Source organism: Hetaerina americana, unplaced genomic scaffold, assembly GCF_022747635.1.
Source record: "Hetaerina americana unplaced genomic scaffold, ioHetAmer1.1.p SCAF_10, whole genome shotgun sequence".
Lineage (NCBI taxonomy): Eukaryota > Metazoa > Arthropoda > Insecta > Odonata > Calopterygidae > Hetaerina > Hetaerina americana.
Window position 1 is genome coordinate 3,651,575 of NW_027286070.1, and position 19,086 is coordinate 3,670,660.

Consider the following 19,086-nt stretch of genomic DNA (forward strand, 5'->3'; position numbering starts at 1 on the left):
CCTTGCGTGTCCACACACCGCTGCCAGAGGATTTTCCACGCCTCGTACGCCTTCTGGAAGGCGGGGCGCGGAATGCTGCTAAGCCCCCTCCTCATGGCTTGTTGTAACGCTTACACCGAGCCGTGGTGACGTCCTTTTAGAACGGATTTCAGGAAGGGGAAGAGGAAGAAGTCTCTTGGGGCATTGTCTAAAAAAATTGGATCCTCATCCACACGGTCGAGAAGATCTGGGCAGATCCGCGTGCAAGTTTCATTTTGTTCTTCGAGAGCACTTGTGGCACCAACTTCACTTACACCTGAGTGCCCGTTTTTTCGGTGACAAGTCGATGCGCATCACTTCAAGGGGTTCTAAGTTTACCAAAAACAATGCGAACATTTAATCTGGGATCCCTGTCCAACAAAACCTTCTTACTTGCAAGATTTTCATCACTTTTTGAGGTCGAAGGGCGTCATGAACATTTAGCGTCTTCAGCATCTTCTCTACACTCCCAAAACAACTTGTGTCACTCAAAAATACCCGATCTACCCAAGGTGTTATCACCACAAGCTGCCTTGAACATATCAAGAGTCTCTTTCCCGGTTTTTCTCAATTTCATACAAAATTTGATGGCGTAGTTCTGTTGCAATAACCAGTTCATGACGGAGCGTTACGAGGTCACGTTATAGAGGTTTCGCAAACGTACGATCCGCGCTCTGCAAAGGGTGGGAGCCAACTGCCACCGGTCTCCATCTTTTACTGAGACTCCCCTACGTCGAACTCAGCCAGAGAAACCGCCGCCCTTTCGTCCGTCCGTCTATCCGGGAAAAAATAAGGACTACTACTTTTGGGACAGACCTTGTAGATCGTATTATACGAGTGCTGTCCAGAGGGTAACCTCCGTTTTCATGAAGCGTGATAACTAGTGAAGAGAGGCGTAAGGTTGCTGTATTGACGTACATAGTGCGCCCTCGTTTAGCGCGCCTTGAGCTGCAGTGGTTGGAAGGCCGCGCCGCTTGTCGTTTGTTTACCATAGCGAGTCAAAATAAACAATACAATTGAATATTCCGCCAAATATGAAGTAATTTCAGTGATGAGGGTTTTACTGTTGAAGAAACTTCAAAGCTGCTGACATTCTAAGAGAAATTTGTGCTCTGTATGGATCCAATGTGATGAGTGACAAGAGTTGTGCGTCAGTGTTGTCGTTCGTTTAAGAGTGAACATAAAATGTCCATGATGACGACAGAAGTGGCTGCCCGTCTGTGATGAACAACGAACTGCCACTGAAAATTGTTTTACGATATCTGAAATCTTTAGAAAGTTTGCCGCAGATTTCTACGACTTAATTGTATGGAAACACGACTGAAAGGTGAGGCTACTACATGTTTTGTGCTCGTATCAACGAGGAACTTCAAGATAGCGTCATCGGTTGGATGCAATCGCAGGCGAGAGAATTTTATGCTGAAGGAATTTGAAAACTAGTTCAGAGATATGAAAAATGTTTAAATCTGTTTGGCAAATATGCACTAATATAGTAGAGATATGTAGTTTTTAGATGTAAATGATAAATTTTCTGCATCTATTCTAGCGTATTTTTAAACCATAACTACTTTCTGGATAGCCCTCGTAGTTTTTATGTTTGGTAAGAGTTAACGCCTTAATTCACAAGTGACACTTAAAAGGGCACGGGTCGGTGCGAATTCGCCCCAAATATGAACAGAAGTGAAATTACAAAGTGAAGCAAAAGTCAAACAACGATGATAACGGCATTCTATAGAATTACTATGAAATATTCTCACATCAGCTGATAAATGGAATATTACTATAATCGCGAAGAAAAAGGACTAAACTGCAAAACTGAAATCTAATTGAATAGTAGATGTCACGCGAATGTGAAAAATGCAAGACAAAACGACTCACCAGGGTGAAAATCGTTCACATCAGTAGAAGAGCTGTCGACACTCTTTCCCTAGCTATCACGTATCCACCGATATTGAAATCCCGTGACAGGGGAGACTGGAAAACGTATTTCAGATCGAAGCGGAGGACATGTGGTTCTGCCGCATATTTTTCAAAGATGTGTGCTGTTGAGTGGTCATCGATGTAAGGGCGTGTCTTAGGAAGACCTTAGGTCAAAAATAGGTCACATTGAGCAAGTAAAATTTAAAGAGATTCCATCCCAGGGATCCATGAATTGTTCCATCAAAGTATTGTTTCCGTATCCTCAATCACGTGTCAAAAAAAAGGAACCTTATGACATTCCATGTCCAGAACTGTAGATGGACCGTGCTCCAACCGGGCCTTATCTTCTCCAGCGGTGACCTAATCTCTCTCACTCTCGTTCCCCCCACCCACACGCAAATCCTCGGATCCTACCCGTTGGCATTGCGGCGAAAGCAATACCGCAACACCAGCATCCATTGTTCGGTTCGCAATCGGAATCCGCTGAACTTCCCAAGAGCTCACCTAGGGGGGGACTAGATGTACGCAAACTACTCACTGCACCAAAGCCGCCGAGTCAGAGAGCTTAAATCCGCATACCAACTTCGTGATCTGTCGCGGAAGCAACGTCACTACCTCGCGCTATTTCGCCTATTTCGATTCCATCCTGACTAACCCGGCCGACCCACCATGGCACGCCCCCCCCCCCGCATCCGTACCCTTAGAGACTCCATCGTGTCGCCCTTCCCTCTCCCCACCCAATGAACACTTCTTACCAATGACAACAGCTAATCATACGAGAGATAAAGGGCGAATCGCTCCTGCCGGCCACGATCAAACAGATTGGCCACGTGATTTTCTCACTTAACACACTAAAAAATGCAATTAAAGAAGGCTACCAGAATGAATAGGAATGGCACTCGGCAAATATTTACGTCGGAAGGGCCGGATACACCCAGGGACCCTCTCGACCCCGTCAGGATAACAGTTACAACACTCAAGAGGACGTAGTTAGTCAGCTTAGTGAGCGAACATCCGAGCCAAATGCCCTGCTTATTGACAATATATACCATATTTCAATCACTCATCGATTTATTTTTGACGATCACTCGTTAAAATATTAGTAAAATGTTTTAACAGTCATATTAAATTTGGAATGAAAACCATATCATTTTGATTTCGTAGTATTTTATTTAGATACGACCCGAGTTTAGACGTTCAACGTCATTTTCATACCACAAAACAATACTGTGATATGACAAGGTTAGAGTTTTCCATTCTATTATGAAACGATTCCATAAACGTGCGTCTGAAATCAACCAATTATGCCAAGTGCTAATTCAAAGGAAATACGTATAAACGCTGCATAATCAAGTTTACTTTACTTTAGTTTACAGCGTATGATTCTCTTTATAAAATCGTTCTCACTCATTGTCACCCTGTGACTTGTCACTTACGTTTTCCAATTCATAACTAACAACCAATGGCTGGAGCTCGCGTAAAATCTCTTTTTGTAATTGTAATGGTTTTTTTTTCATTGGGTACTTTTTTTAAGCTAGAGTAAAATAGGTCAGACATGTAATAAATTAGGGAAATTTAATTTGTTTTATTTTGAAACATCTAACGAGGTACCAGAGCAGTGGTACAGTTCGATGAAAACTTTTTCTGTGCCATAAGCAAAAGGGATACATTCATCTACACCCATTTATTTTAAAAGGGGAAATTTCCTGCAAAAATTCATTGAACCTTATAGGGTATGAGCAAGCCATTAAGAACTGTGCACACTTCCGAATCGTCAAAAGAAAGATTGATGTGTTTCCATCATTAGCGCTCATAATTCTTGGTTCTGGTTGGTCGTCCATTAGTTCGATCTAACACTTCAATATTCCCAGAATAGATATTTTCCTAATTGGTACAATCAACTTATTTTTACTCGCATGAAATAATCACTCTTTCGATTGTAATTTCTGAGAAATACAATCAAAAGAGAAAGAACAAAAATGTTGCAAACAATCAAAGAAATTTATTCGAGCGTAGCCCAGCGACCAACAAATTCCAGCCTAAAATTGTCTTTGTCTGTAAGTAAGATATTTTCAATATAATTACAGTCATTTGACTTGAGACCATGCATATAACATCTCTGATGACCTGAGTTTAAACTAGTGCATTGTACTCTCTCCCATCCGCCATTGTAAGGAGAAATTAGTATTTTACTCGGGTGCTGTTCCGGTATTAAACTATAGGTTGTCATTACATACGCAATCAGTTGCCATTTATTGACTCAGTTGTCGCTTCACGTTCAAAATTGGAGTCAATAAGTTGACATCATCGCGTCAAAGATTTTCCATTTCGCCAAGACGAATTGTCTTCTTTGTGCGGTTTTTCTGAGCCGGTCTTACGCATCGGCACGAAAGAGGAAATAAAAATATTGGCCAGATATGGATGAAAGTCACTTGAAAAGTTTTATTCTTCATGGAAAACTCGATTAAAAATACTTGCAGATGATGAGCAACTTCTTTTAATAATTCTGGATACAATTTTCTACCTCTCTCTGTGCTTTCAAATGATGAGACACGGTACAATCCAGAAGGAATTGAAATTTTACTACAGAAACAAAATTTGTCACTCATACATTTTCTATGAGTGGTTAGCACTGTTTTAGCCAAATAAATTGATTTGTTAGGTGAGCATTCCAGTCAATCCGTTTCTGGAATTACGTCGTGATGATGTAGTATCAGTTGAGCGTCATCGGACTTAGCGGTCATTTCAGGCCTCCTGAGTCACCAATTAATGCAGTACTCACATTTGTGTTATCTCTTCAATGTTTTACTGTACCTTTAGGGGAAACTTCAAAAACTATTTTCGTCAGTTTCGATGAAACAAGACGAGAAGTTTACTTAACCCCCAAGGATGCAGATTCATTTGGCCAGCAAAGGAAAGCTTTGGCTAGCCAAGAGTTCTTCTGATTATCCATGTACATTTGTGACTCTGTTCTGAGTTCTCCTCACTCTTAGAACGATTCCCCAAAAATATTTGTACACTGGCCTCAATTTTAATCAAAATGACTTCGGTGTAAAAAATAAACGTATCTTTCCACTAAATTTTTTATTCGGTACAACTAGTTACGACGCATCGGTGTCATCGTCAGGTACCTGAGGATGACGCCGATGCCTCGAAACTAGTTGTACCGAATAAAAAATTAAATGGAAAGATACATTGTTTTTTTATTCAGTTATTCCACAAAGTTAAGTCTGAAAACAACGAACATTAAATGACTTTGTTAGTTCGGAAAACTCACCTGCCCAACCAATTTTTATTTTTCGTCAGAAACAACTTCTTGACATTTTCTCTTAAAATTAGAAAATAAACATACACATTTTGTGTGTAGCTCAGTTTGTGTATATCAGTCTTGTATACATATTGTCTTGGTTACACAAAGATTCTTCAAAAGGTTTTTTATGTGAAAAATTAGTGAAACGGATTATTTTCATTGAGATAACTTAAAATAAGAATGTTTTCAACTGTCTGCAGCATACGAAGGAGATTCATGTTTTCTCCTATATCTAGGGCCGCGTCAGAGTCAATCCTCAATTAATGTTGATTTAAGCCTTAAGGTGCCGTGCTCTGAAGGCACATATACGTCCCCTCTGTCTTGATCGGCCAGTGGCAGAACTAACGATATGCCTTCCTTCTCTTTCCACAGCTCTCACCGTCAAGTACATCACCAAGAGGTTTATCAACGAGTACGACCCCTTCCTAGGTAAGTTAGCCTACATTGTACTTCCCCGCATTCTCTGAGTTATGTGTAAAATTCCTAATACACGTAAATTATTACACAGGGCCGCACCCTCTCTGTATAGTTATCCACATTCGACAGAGATATAAGTCGCCGAATTGGCGAGACAACTACACGGGAGTGTAAGTAGGCATTATCCGTGGAAATCAATTTCCGTTCTACTTTGAGCACTCTCGTATTAATTATGTTACATGTAGGTAAAATCTCCCAGATTAGCAGTCGCATTGCTCTTAGCCGCAATGTAAATGATTTGCACGACTCATCTTGCATCTGGACACGACGTAGCACTGTGAGGCGAGTTGCACATTTCAATTAAAAATATGCCGATCGATTTGTTTTGTTCAAATAGTCGTGCTCAGTGTGGTGACGATCAAGTAAATATATTGAACACAATTTAATATCAATCATCTTTTAGAAGACAAAGGCAGTATTAAAAATATACCTCATCGTAATACATAATATATGACAGCCACAATTATAAAACCAGCCCCGATGACAGTGTGTACACATAATTTCGACGCTGTAAAGTCCTTTCTGAGGAGGGGAACACCAAGCATATCCAGAAAACACTGCCATCTAGCCAGATAACACTATAATGCAACAATTTCAGAGGGTAAAAATCATTCGCCTTGACTGGGACTCGAACCCAGATCCCTCAATATCCGGTCGAGTGCTTTAGCCACTTAAGCTACCGAGGCGTCCTCTTAAACTCTGAAATTTTGGGGCTTTTTAAAGGAACTAGATGTTATGACGAAATACCGTACATACAATGTCACATGCATTCGTAGTCGTGCGCGAGGCGCCACTGTCCACGAGGTTAAAAGCCAACTTTAAACACGTATGGTGTTTTCCCTTTGACAAATTCCAAAGAAACTGCGGGAGATGTCAGAGGGTAAAAATCATTCGCCTTGACTGGGACTCGAACCCAGATCCCTCAATATCCGGATATTGAGGGATCTGGGTTCGAGTCCCAGTCAAGGCGAATGATTTTTACCCTCTGAAATTGTTGCATTAAAATGCACATTAGCGGATGACTCCGTTAAAAGTTACTGTTGCGGCATCTCCCGCAGTTTCTTTGGAACAGATAACACTAACCTAACAACCATCGATGACAACTTTATTGGTATTATTTAAGTGACTGGCTTTGATATGGAGCATGGTTTTGTACAGCGCGGAACATGGTCAATGAACCAGGATGGTAGGCGTAGATTGGAGGCTTTTGAAATGTGGGTATGGAGGATGGATAAGGTTAAGTGGACAGAGAGAAAAACAAATGAGGAGGTGCTGGAATATGGTGGGGGAGAAGAGGGGATTGTTGGGAGAAATAATAAGAATACATAAAAAATGGATGCATAGCATATTGATTGGTAGTGGGATGTTGAAGACTGTGATAGAGGAGAGAAGGTTGGGCAAACGATGAAAGGCCAGGAATAGGATTGGGAGGTTGGACGGAATGAAGGGAGTAAGGACGTATACGGAGATGAAGATGAGTTTGCTGTAGAGCAGGATGTAGGGTTGTACTTTGTTAGGAGAGACAAGGGAATCATCGCTGTACTACTTATTTAGGTAATCAGGGTAGGGGGGACCAGTTCCTTTCCCTGTGCCGTTAATGGTTTCCCAGAAAGATCTGGAACCCGAAAAATCGCATAGCTTGGGTGGAGCTACAGGTGCTCAGAGGGGCTTGCCCGGGAATCAAACCTGGGACCCTTCGGTCAATATTCCAACGCTCTACCCCTGGACTACCGCGACCCATATAGAGACATATATATATATATATATATATATATATATATATATATATATATACACACATATATATATATACATATATATATACGTATATAACTACACATATATATGTGTGTAGATATATACACATATATATATGTGTGTATGTATATATATATATATATATATATATATATATATATATATAAGCCATCCATAAACACAGTAATCAACCCGAAGGTCGGTTTAGTTTGTGATGGTAGAGCTCACCCAGTACTAAATCAAACAGAGTGCTTGGAAAATCTAAGGACCCCCGAGAGCACACGGCACGCCCGCTGCGGACCACCGTAGAGCCTCCCACCCGGCTTTAAGACATTGCTTAGTTTTCCATCTCCAGTCAGATGAAAGGGACGCTCCACTGCCTCTCTAATACGAATAAAATATCGTGTAACGAAGAAAGAGCAAAGCCGGAATAAAATTTCACGATAACTGCCTCCCACGCATTTCCATGCACTAGCTTGTTTGCATAATCATCCATCTCGTTAGAATCATGTTAAACTAGCGCCTAAACTGCCCTTAAACTCTCTCAGGAAGGGGGCTCGAGAAATGAGGAAAAGTAAAGGAGAAAGGTATAAGAAATCATCGCATTCCTACTGTGAGATGCACAGACCCACACGCGAATATAGAAACACTTATTTAATGTGGCAAAGACCTTTCCTCATTTTTTACATCATTAATTCTCTCATATCCGTTTTTTGGCACTCGCCTACAGCACCGGGTTTCCGTTCTTATCCAATTGACCTTTCCAATGATTCCATTTCCTCTTTGATAGTTTGAGGCCCGTAGTTCGCGCGGGTGATGTCACGTCACGGTTGCTTGTTTGCATCCGCGTCTCCTTCGCTTTAAGCGGTTGTCTGTTTATCACACTCGCCCCCTTAGATCGAGAGAGCTATTCCGCGATAGAAGTCCGTCAAGTCTCCGTCCTACGTTAAAATATTTACTGAGGAAATTAAAAATAACACTCTACCAGGAAACCATCCTCACTCGACGCCTTCCCCTACTGGACGGTTTTATACGGATTGAAAGAACCAGGAGCCAATGAAACATACTTCGCAAATACTCTCACCAGTGTCATGCAAATGCACGCATTTGATAAGCCTTTTGTACAAGTTATGTTATCTGGTACAGATTTCCTCAGTTCCTATTAATACGGAAGAAAAGATATTTTTTAAATCAATATTATTCGTTAAATGTTTCTCCACATATTAAGGTCACTTTAAAACATTATTTCTTAATAAATAAATGAAAGGACTAACTTTGTAGTTCCACACGAAATTTTCGTGTGGAACTACAAAGTTAGTCCTTTCATTTATTTATAATGAATCGGTTCCATAAAGTTACGCCAGAAACCATTAATTATATTATTTCTTAAAATATTGGTAAACATTAAAAATTTGTTATTAGTATTTTAATTCATATATTAGGAATTCTAGTACTTTGGTTTTGGATGGACACAACCTGAAAAACTATATACTTCCTTGATCCTCTTGACGAAACATTTGACACCATAAACTACAATAAACCATTCCTCAATTCCATAAATATTCTACCTCTATTCATTCCGTCCAACTGGCCTATTATTTTCCTCCCCATGCCTAAAGTCCTCCCCACAATCACAGTCTTTAACTCCATCGCCATTCCAAATTCTCTGCTCCCAACTTTCCTGCCCCTTTTTGATTTGTCCCAACAATACCCTCTCACGTCCTCATTTGTTTCTCTTTCTCTCTAATTCACCGATTCCATCCTTCTCCACACCCACATCTCAAAAGCCTCTCATCTGCGCCTATCATCTTGCTTCATTGACCATGTGTCCACGCCGTACATAACTACGCTCCATATTAAAAATTTTAACGAGCCTTTTCTTAACATCCTTACTCAACGTCCCTATCATCAATTCCTTCCTCCTTGTGAAAACGTCTTCACCTGCCACAATTCTTCTTCTTATGTCCCTAACACTTTGGTCAATTGGTCCAAAACACTTCCACGTTAGATTAACTGCTTCATCTGCTCTAATTCATGAACTCCAACTTCAACGCTTAACTTAATCTTTTTCTTCCTCGAAAACTTCATAAACTTTGTTTTGTTTTCATTAATTCTCACCATGTATCTCTCACATTGATTTTATACTGCGCTCAGCAATAAACATAACCCCTTGGCCTTCTGATTAACCAAAAGTTGATCATCCGCAAACCTAACTAACTTTATGAATTCTGCACCGAAATTCATTCCTATCCGTAATTCTTCTCAATAAATGTACATACATACGTACTTTGAGAAGCTAGGGTAATAATGGGCACCCCCCTCTTACTCCTCTTCCTAACACTGCTCATGGTGACTTTCCATCCTTCACAGGTATCTGAGCTATCTGAGGCATAAATAGGTTGCAGATGAGTCATATATCTCTCCAATATTTTCTAATACGTCCATTTATTCTATCTAATTTAATATATCCAACGCCATTTCGAAATCTACGAAACAAGCATATACATCCTGATCGTCTTTTACATATGTTACTCTCTATTGGTGACCTCACTACTGCGATGGCATCACACGTGCTTCTCCCCTTCCTGAACCCAAACTGATCATCCCCAATTGTTTTTATCTCAGTCAAAAACTTTCTCAAGAATGCTCCGGGTGATTCAAAGATTTGAGTTCATCGGAGGGTATTTTTTTAGCCTTCATTATCTTAAATCAAATGGTATTATTGGTGTTTATAAGCCTTTCTGTATTCAAATGAGTAAAAACCTTTAGAGAACTTAAAAAATCATCCTATTTTTTTATGTCTATGTCTAGAATCTCGCAAACGTCATTTTTTAAAAAATATCATTATTGTCATTTTTGAATCAATCAGTTGATATTATGTTGCAAAACGAGAAGTACTTTGGTTTGTGCTGATCTTAAACAGAGAAGCGTTATTTGTGGACTTGAATGGCTTGCCATTTGTTTCCTATTTTTTCAGAAGACACCTACACAAAACACGAACTGCTGGACAACCAGGAGGTGACCATACGGGTGATGGACACTTGTGACAAGGTTGGTAATATTTGTATTTCTCTTGAAAGAACCTAATGCACTCATCATACGTAGGCTTCTACTAAAAATGAGGGCTTTTAAATCTATCTAACCTCATTTCAATTCCAAATTTCGCAATGGAGACAAAAAAAGGATTTTTAAGAGTATTTTAGTAATCTCAGTATCAACCACTTTGATTCCATAACACTTCAGTTTCAACCACTTTGATTCTTCATTAATTCCCTTACTAGAGTATAAATGAATAAAATACATTCCGCAGCCAATGCAGAAGACCAGAAGGGACCAAGGAGACTGTGATATTCCAATTTTGCCAAATATGCGGACTTCTGCCCGACTACTAATGATGCCTGGAAGTGAGAATAAATATTAACTTCAAATGAAGGAAAAAAATTAAAGTTTGACACATATTTTCTCAAAAAAAAAGGGCGATTAGTTCGCGTGGCGAGTCCAAAGCACCCGTGTCGGAGTGGCCATGACTGTTCCGCAGAAATATACTGACTGACGTCAGGCATGGGGAACTCTTAGGGTGCACAGGATGTTGACGCATTGAATGGAAAGGGAGACACGTTCGCCCACACGAACGCCACTGTACCTGTGTCCCGGCGTCACAGATTAAAATCGCTTTCCCAATCCCAAAGTCTCATTGAAGAGGTCCAGTACACCCGCTAAACGAACCGATCCAATAGTGAGTAACAGGGCTTCTGTACTCCAAATTTACTGCCATCGGTCACTTTCGTTTCGAACACATTCAAGGGCCAGAAAGAGTGCTTAGGTGCACGTTACGTAGTTCCGTTAGTGCTAGTGGTTCCGGCTGATTTCAATGCCGTTCCATCCTGTTGAGTCTATCTATCGATGTATGAAATTATCCTCCGCTTGGTCCTCCTGCATCAAGGTCGTCCTCATGGATGAAAGCGCCAAGATGAGCGCAAAATGTGACGAGCTGTGCAATGTTTTTTTCCATACTTCATTTTTTTAATGGGAACAAAGACGTTCGCCGTTCAAGAACGAAATAGTTTCAGCTAAGAAGGCAATTATGATGACACAGAAATAGCAAGTAGCTCGAAGATGATACGGTGAAAAAACAAGAAACTAGTGCTTAAAACAGAGTGCTGGTTTGGGTGTGGCGCACTAACGGATCATAAACATAAATCAATGGAAAGTTTAGAGAATACGAGTCTTGAGAGCCTGGTGCTAGAGATGGAAGCTAACGTTCAAATAGGGAGATTAAGAGAGAAGCGAAAAGTTATTTAGTACTAAACAAAAAACAAGCGTTGGGTAATATAAGGAAAAAAGAAAATGGATAGAACACTTCTTGAGACATAATGGATTAATTTGGAACCTGACATAAGGAAAGACGAAGCGGTATGGATAAAAAGGTGGAGTGTGGCTTTCGGGAATGAAAGATAATCAGATTGCATATTGGATGAGAGAGCATTTAAACAAAACAATCTTCCAGTTCAAGGACTAAACAATAAATGAATTTGTAGTTCTCCTTCACGGCAAGTTTTGGAGTACCATGTTATCGACGCTATAAACCATTTCTTGAGTCTATGTAGTTTACTAATGAAGAACTTTCTCAAGGTCGTAAATCTGTTCCAAATCATTACTTCTGCTCTTCATGGAAAACATGGATTGCAATGTTTTATGCAGCATTTTTTGGATGACTTGTATATTTCCTATCAGCTTTGAGTAATAGCCCAACTCTGGTCTCAATTCGTTTTACTATAATGCGTCCTGTAGTGGTTAATACCCTCCCGGATTGTAAGTGGCAAAAAAATCATTTCCCAACCAATGTCATAATGGCGATGTCTCCCCAATTTTACAATATGAGCGCCATTTGATGAGGAGGAAAACACACATAGGAAAACGTGTATTGGCAGACGTTGGCTATATTGTGCAACTGTTTCATATCTGCTCCTCCCTCGAGAAAAATGTTGGAAGGCCGCGCCTTTGATAATTTTTGGCGGCCCTCAGATCTATCCACTTGGAAGGTCGGGGTCGATTATTTCCATCCTGAAAAATCAGGACCGGTGACGCAAGTGGTGAGTGTGTGTATGTGTGTGTGTGTGTGTGTGTTTGTGTGTCTGTGTAGAAGGGGTGCGTGCATCCTTGGAGAGAGCAATGGGGACAAGGGGGAAAGGATCCCCCACTGGGTTCCCTCCACCCCCAGTCCCCTTCTTACCCCCTTACCATAAACTCCTCTTCACCCCCTTCTCCCCACACGCGCGAACGGAACCGTATCACGTGACGAAGACGCTCAAGAGCGAGATTGGCGCCATCCCAAAGCGCCCCCCCCTCTAATCCCCCTCCTTCATCGTGCTGGGACAATAAATCTGACGTTTTTAAAAACGCCGTCGTCCGCCCCCCTCCCTCGAGCCACACCCACCTCCCACCCTTCCTTCCCCCCCCCCTCTCCCCGCTCGGGCTTCTCGAGAAGATTCCCGGAGGAAACCATCCCCGACCCCTCCGTTCGTCACCGGAGCTCCGGAAATTTTTTTATGGCGAAAACTTTCCGGAAGTATTAATTAACGAGTTGGCGATGGAAGGACTCTTAGAAAGTCGAAAATAATCCTAAAAAAACCTTGGTTCGACGATCGGAGAGAAGATTTATTAACTGGGGGTTGCGTGGAAAAGCATCTGATTGGGAGCGAGGAATGGGAGAGTATTGAAGGGTTAAAAGCCATTGGGACAAGTCATGGAGGGATTTTAACTCTGTTCAGTTTAGTTGAATTCTTCAAAGTGTTGGTAAATCCTTCATATGCGAATATATTGCTTTGACTTTTTGAGAGATTTAGCTACTGCACTAGGCAACGACTTATTTCTCTACCGTAAAAAGTATGCAGAATCTCACTCAAAGATATGCATTATGACTAATATCGGTAATCAACCGGTTAAGGTAGGTATTTTGCATGGACACAAGCTGCCAATCTGCTGCTGCTAATGTATAGAGGCAATTATCTTGTCTCTTCCAACAAAGCACAAACTGGCATCCAACATTACCATAAAACTCTCTTCAATTCTGAATATATCCTTTATTCCGTCCTCACATCCCTATCCCTTTCCTGCCCCTTCCTCAGTTGCCTAACATTTTCCCCTTTATCACAGTCTTCAACATGCCATTGCCAATAAATATGCTTTGCATAAATTTTTTTTGGTTCCTTATGATTTCTCACAACAATCCCCTCTCCTCTCCTCTCACCATACCCAGCACTTCCTCGTTTGTTTTCCCCTATTTCCTAGAACTGTGCTGGTGGTATCAACGGTAATTATATTATTACTATGTTTATTATTATAGGTAATCTACCGGTTAAGGTTGGTTTTTGACGGATACAAGCTACCAAACAATTTTCCTGTCACTCAACGGTACAGAAATTTAAGATTCTCGACAGTGACATAGTGCTGTCGCCCCAACCTTGACGAATCATCGGAGCACTCGTATTTTGATTGCATCGGAGTGCTGTTCCAATATATAATATCCCGAACCCTTAACATTGCAACATGTTCAATATCTACCGCTCGCAAACATCTAGCGGAGAACTACAAAAATGTTTTATTTTGTTGCCATTTACCAAAATTTGTTTACTTGTGTAAGTTAGTTTTTAAAAAGTCTACCCTTTCCAATGATTGATCACGCAAAAGTTCTAGAGACAATAATGTATAGAAAAAAAATGTAGTTTACCTACGAGTAAGTATTTTTGGGTAAACCTGAACATTGTGTGATCAATTGTAAGGAATGCAAAGGTGTGATGTAAAAGATGAAACATTAGAGGAAATACTACATCTGTTCTGAGATGCAAGTTAAAAGGATATAAAATTATAACGATCGTACGTGATGGAAATAACGTTATCTAATATTTGGATTTAAATAATATGATGTGTTGTGAGTTTTATTTGCGCAAGTTTTTGGGCGTTGTGTATATTTTCTTTGTAAAATCCCTATTTCAAAGTATGTTGGTAATGAATGGTCGATCACATTCAACATTGGTTGATTGGTAAGATATGTGACGAGAAATGAGTGCCAAAATAAAATTGAAAGCACGAGTCAAGTATTTTCCAACGCAGCAGAACCAATACAAATGCACGAAACTGGATTTTTTGAGAAACGGAATTATGATTGCGGAAGAATTCTCCAGGGTAATGGAGCCATCCCAGGATCGTTCTCTATGTGGCGCACTCGTTAAGAGAGTCTTCTTGACTGTCAATGCGTTGATTTCATGTCGACCGTCGCAATGGATACAAATTTCTGCCAGTTATCATCTGAGGGGCGAGTTTCCGGTCTACATTATTTTATATTTGTTTAGATTCGTTCACAATTCTGTGAATCACCAGTAAAATTATGTGAATCCTGATTCACCTACCAATACACACGCAATCGAGCCTTCATAGCTGAACGCTAAAATAAAAAAATTGAGAAAAATGAGAAGGATTACTAAACTGCTGCTCCTGTTGCACCTAAATGAATAATGAAAAAACAATCTCACGATTTATTTACTGATTTTTTTAATGACATAATAGCCGTGCGTGGTCAATTTTTTTTCATTTGTTGTCATTGTTTTCTGTTTTCATTTCACTAAGCTCAAATTAAATAAAACGATCTCGCTTCAAAGTGTATAATGCGAAAACTCTTAAACGTTGCATATTCTTTTGATTAATATTATCCTTCCTTAACTTTGCAAATAAATAATAGGCACACCTTCCGGCTATTTTAATGAGCTAGACAACTCATTTCTTTAGTAGAGATCGCTAGCGGGAAGTAGTAAATAAAATCATGGCGGTAGATTACCCACTAATCAGTAGATCACATTTTGGAAGACTACCGCACAATAATTGGGAATTTACGAGCTATAGACGTCACAATCACATCATTGTTAAGCAGCGACAATTTCGATATTAAACCCCGCAGAGTTGCTGTTTAACTTCAGGATGAGGAGGAAATGATTTACAGGGTCCCCCTGGCACCCTGCTCCATCACTTGTACCTCCTTACCACCCTCTCTCTCTCTTCTATTCCCTTCCGGTGGCCGCAGCAGGGAGGCGTGGGGCCGGAGCGGTACCTCGTGTGGGCGGACGCGTACCTGGTCGTGTACTCGATCACGGATGCGGAGAGCTTTGAGACGGCCGCCAGCTACCTGGACGCCATATCCACTCACCTGAGGACCGTCACCTCGTACGAGACTCCCATGATTCTCGTCGGCAACAAGGCGGACCTCGAGAGATACAGGTAAGGGGGTGGAGCGGTCCTGGAGGCAGGTGGAGGGGAGGTGCAGCGCTTTCGTTACCGGCCATTAACTCATCAAGGCTTAAGAATAAAGGAAGGCACTTTTACTGCTGCAGGGCAGCAAAAGTTAACTCCTCGTCAATGCTTGTGATGGCTGCGATCAAAGGGCAATGGTGTAAAAGCATACGGCGAGTTTTCCATGTCCACGCCGACTTCTAGCCCTTTTATTTCTTTTAATCAATCTTCAATACCGATCTTTTCCTTCCGCGACATTTGATTCCTACTCACGAGTGACAACTTTCCACAACTCATATCATGTTGATTCTATTTGATTAAATGTAATGAGCATTGGAAAATTTTGAAAAACGAAAAATAATATAAGATAATATGTAACTTTATATATTTAAAAATATATATAACTTTTGCAGCAAACGCAGGCAAATGATTAACACACATGATATGGGTATGAAGTGGTGGGGGACCCAAACCAAAAGCTATAACATCAACCTCTCGTTTCTCCTCCGCGACTATAGTACGGTCCATATCTCATGTGGATGGCCCGAAGATGAAATAGCCAGGGCGGAAATGCCTGTGACTGCGGGTCACACCTAACCATTGACCATAGCGAAGGTCATCATGCTTAGTGCACTAATATTTTCGCCAAATGATATATAATTGATACTCCGCTAACAGTTACTTTTAGAATTCCTACTCCTCCTTTCATTCTCTCCCGACAGATGGAAGGGAGGTCCCAATGAGTGAAACTAGTCATATCTCCACGATACTTCAAGAAAGTGATCTCGTAAATTGAGTAAACGTAAATTCATTATAATTCGCCGGAAATAAAATTCACATCAAAAGAATTCAGATGTCGAAAATGCCGCTATATTTATACTGCCGTGGAGATGTCATCGCGGCTGCTGCACTTTGATTGTTTGATATAATTTGTGGTCACCACCTGCTGTAAAGAAGAGGAAACATCGTATCATAAACCCAGCTTGGGTTGTGTGAGACCAGAAAAAGTCGTTCCGCTCCCAGAGTCCTCAGTGAGCCTCATTAGTTAATAAAAAATTTACCAATGGAGGCAGGGATGATGGCAACACGCAGCACCGGCGATACGAAGCAGGATAAACTACTAACTTCTTATGTAATTGCTCATCAAGCAAAACTGTTGATAAGTGGGGGCTGAGATGTCCCGCCATACGGCGTCCAGACACCAGACCCAGCTCACGGATGTGGTCTTATAAACTAAGGGAGAGCGTGATGATTCCTCGGAGTTGGATGTCAATCGTTTTTGTAACAGTAGATCACCTCCGTAAGTAGTAAAGGTTTTATCAAAAGCAGCACGATAGTGCGCGAGATCCTACCTCAAAGCGTTATGCATATCTCTTAGAAAAAGGCAACGAAGCCAAGCGGAGTAAAGAAAGGAGGAAACGTACGGCGGGAAAAGAAGATCGCCAGCCATTGTCATATTCAGTGACATCAAAATTCAGGAAGAATCGAAGTGAGCATCAGGAAGATTGCCAAAGATCAAAGCTTTGCAGTGATCAGGACGAAGAATGAGTCCAGACAACGACTAAAGAAAATATATGACTACAAGTAAACAAACTACATATATACAACTAAATATATCCCCACAAGAGTACAATACTATATACCTAAGTGGGGCTACATATGCAATAGTTTCGATCATGGCTCACGAAATTGCATAGCAGCATCAAGATCTCTCAAATTGCCAGAATATTAGGGGAAGAGCTGCTCGAGGGCAAATTCGGTACGCTGCTGCAACTGCGAGCCCAAAACATTCTCAAGAGAATGATCCATCCATGATGAGAGTTAAAAAAGAAACCAAAGAGCAATCGTGGCTCGCAGTGAAAATTTTCCGGGAAGGCTGAAAACATAACTACAAACCAACTATATTCGACAGATTCAGGCGAGATGTAGTGGAAGTTCGGTCGAATCGAGCATCGAACCATCTTCAGATACAAGACCTTGTACCTGATGATGGTTTGATGAACTTAAGCGCGTTGTACGTTACAAAAAATCTGTGGAAAAGTGCAAATTTGTTTCTCATACAAACCAACTACTGACACACAACCTCCAGAAGTAAACATCTGGGAGAAAAAGTTGGAGGGCAGAAGAAGTGGCACCACGAACAAAACAAGGACTACAGACAACCGGAAGGAAGCACGTCACTCCGGTCCTCGACTTGGGGTGCTACAAGCCCTTAAAAAATGACAATAAAATTCAACATGTCCCAAATACGAGGATCATGCTGCAATAGCAAATAGCAATAGTTTTTAAATAAAATAAAGGATAGGTTTCTCACTCGATCTTCCTTTTATGAATCCAAGATCAAGGACATGAAATAAAATAACTAAGAAATACTAACAGCGCGGTTGAACTAAAAACAATGAACACCTAAAGAAGAATCAGAATTACTTTGCGTTTCCACAGGATAGAATCTTTACTTTCAATTAGTTTCGCCACAAAAATCACACACATTGGGCGAATAAGTGGGCCTCTACATTAATTGGGATTCGAACTAGGACCCTCCAGTCATGATTAGAACCCTCTTCAATAAAAAGACGCTTCCCTTCCATATGTAAACATAAAAAAATAATAACAACGAAAGACATTATTATTATTATATGGTCATATAATTCCACAAATGAAAATAAATAAATTTTCAACGCATTTAATCTCATGAAATACAGGGGTCCGACCCCCAACTAAAGCAGTTTGCCCATTCCCCTAACTCTTCACCTTCAAGTCTACATTCGCAAAATCTCGAATAAACTAAAATGAGGAATTAACATCCCTTTTCCTGCAAAGCCTTAATAGTTGCTGACAGATACACTGCCTCTCGTGACATTTAAGTTTAATATGCGATTGATTAAATGCACATTTCCAACATGAAAAGGTTAAACGTAATTAAGTAATTCCTTGCGTAAAGAGCCGCTTACTCCAATTTTATCTTCCAATGTGTAGAAACAATTTTTTTTCCTTGCTCCTGGAATGCTAGCAATGTTGCATATAGTTATGTTTATGTTGCTGCCTAACTTTCGGGATAAAATGGCTTCGGCGGTCCTTCGTTGGAATTACATATGTTTTTAAGGTCCCAGATAAAACCTTTTACAGCTAAAAAGCACTCCCTTCCCCACTTAAAAATAACATTTTACCCTTGGCACATCTTCTGATATCACTCTTCTTGATTTTCTGTCGGTCATCACCGTGTCGTGATACCGATCCAAGGATTGGTATAATATGTATTTCAGCAGCCTCTCTCCATTCTCAATCCTGCCAATCGCTTTATTTATTGCAAGGAGGTGGCG

At 40.6% G+C, this 19,086-nt stretch overlaps 1 protein-coding gene across 1 annotated transcript in view; it reads left to right on the plus strand.

Moving 5' to 3' along the window:
* LOC139699523 (ras-like protein family member 12) overlaps positions 1–19,086 on the plus strand; it is a 47,526-nt gene that overhangs the window by 19,535 nt on the left and 8,905 nt on the right. Inside the window, exons 2-4 of the mRNA XM_071598190.1 lie at positions 5,621–5,677; positions 10,461–10,534; positions 15,561–15,754. Of these exons, the coding sequence (XP_071454291.1) occupies positions 5,621–5,677; positions 10,461–10,534; positions 15,561–15,754 (325 nt within the window). The remainder of the gene's footprint in view (positions 1–5,620; positions 5,678–10,460; positions 10,535–15,560; positions 15,755–19,086) is intronic.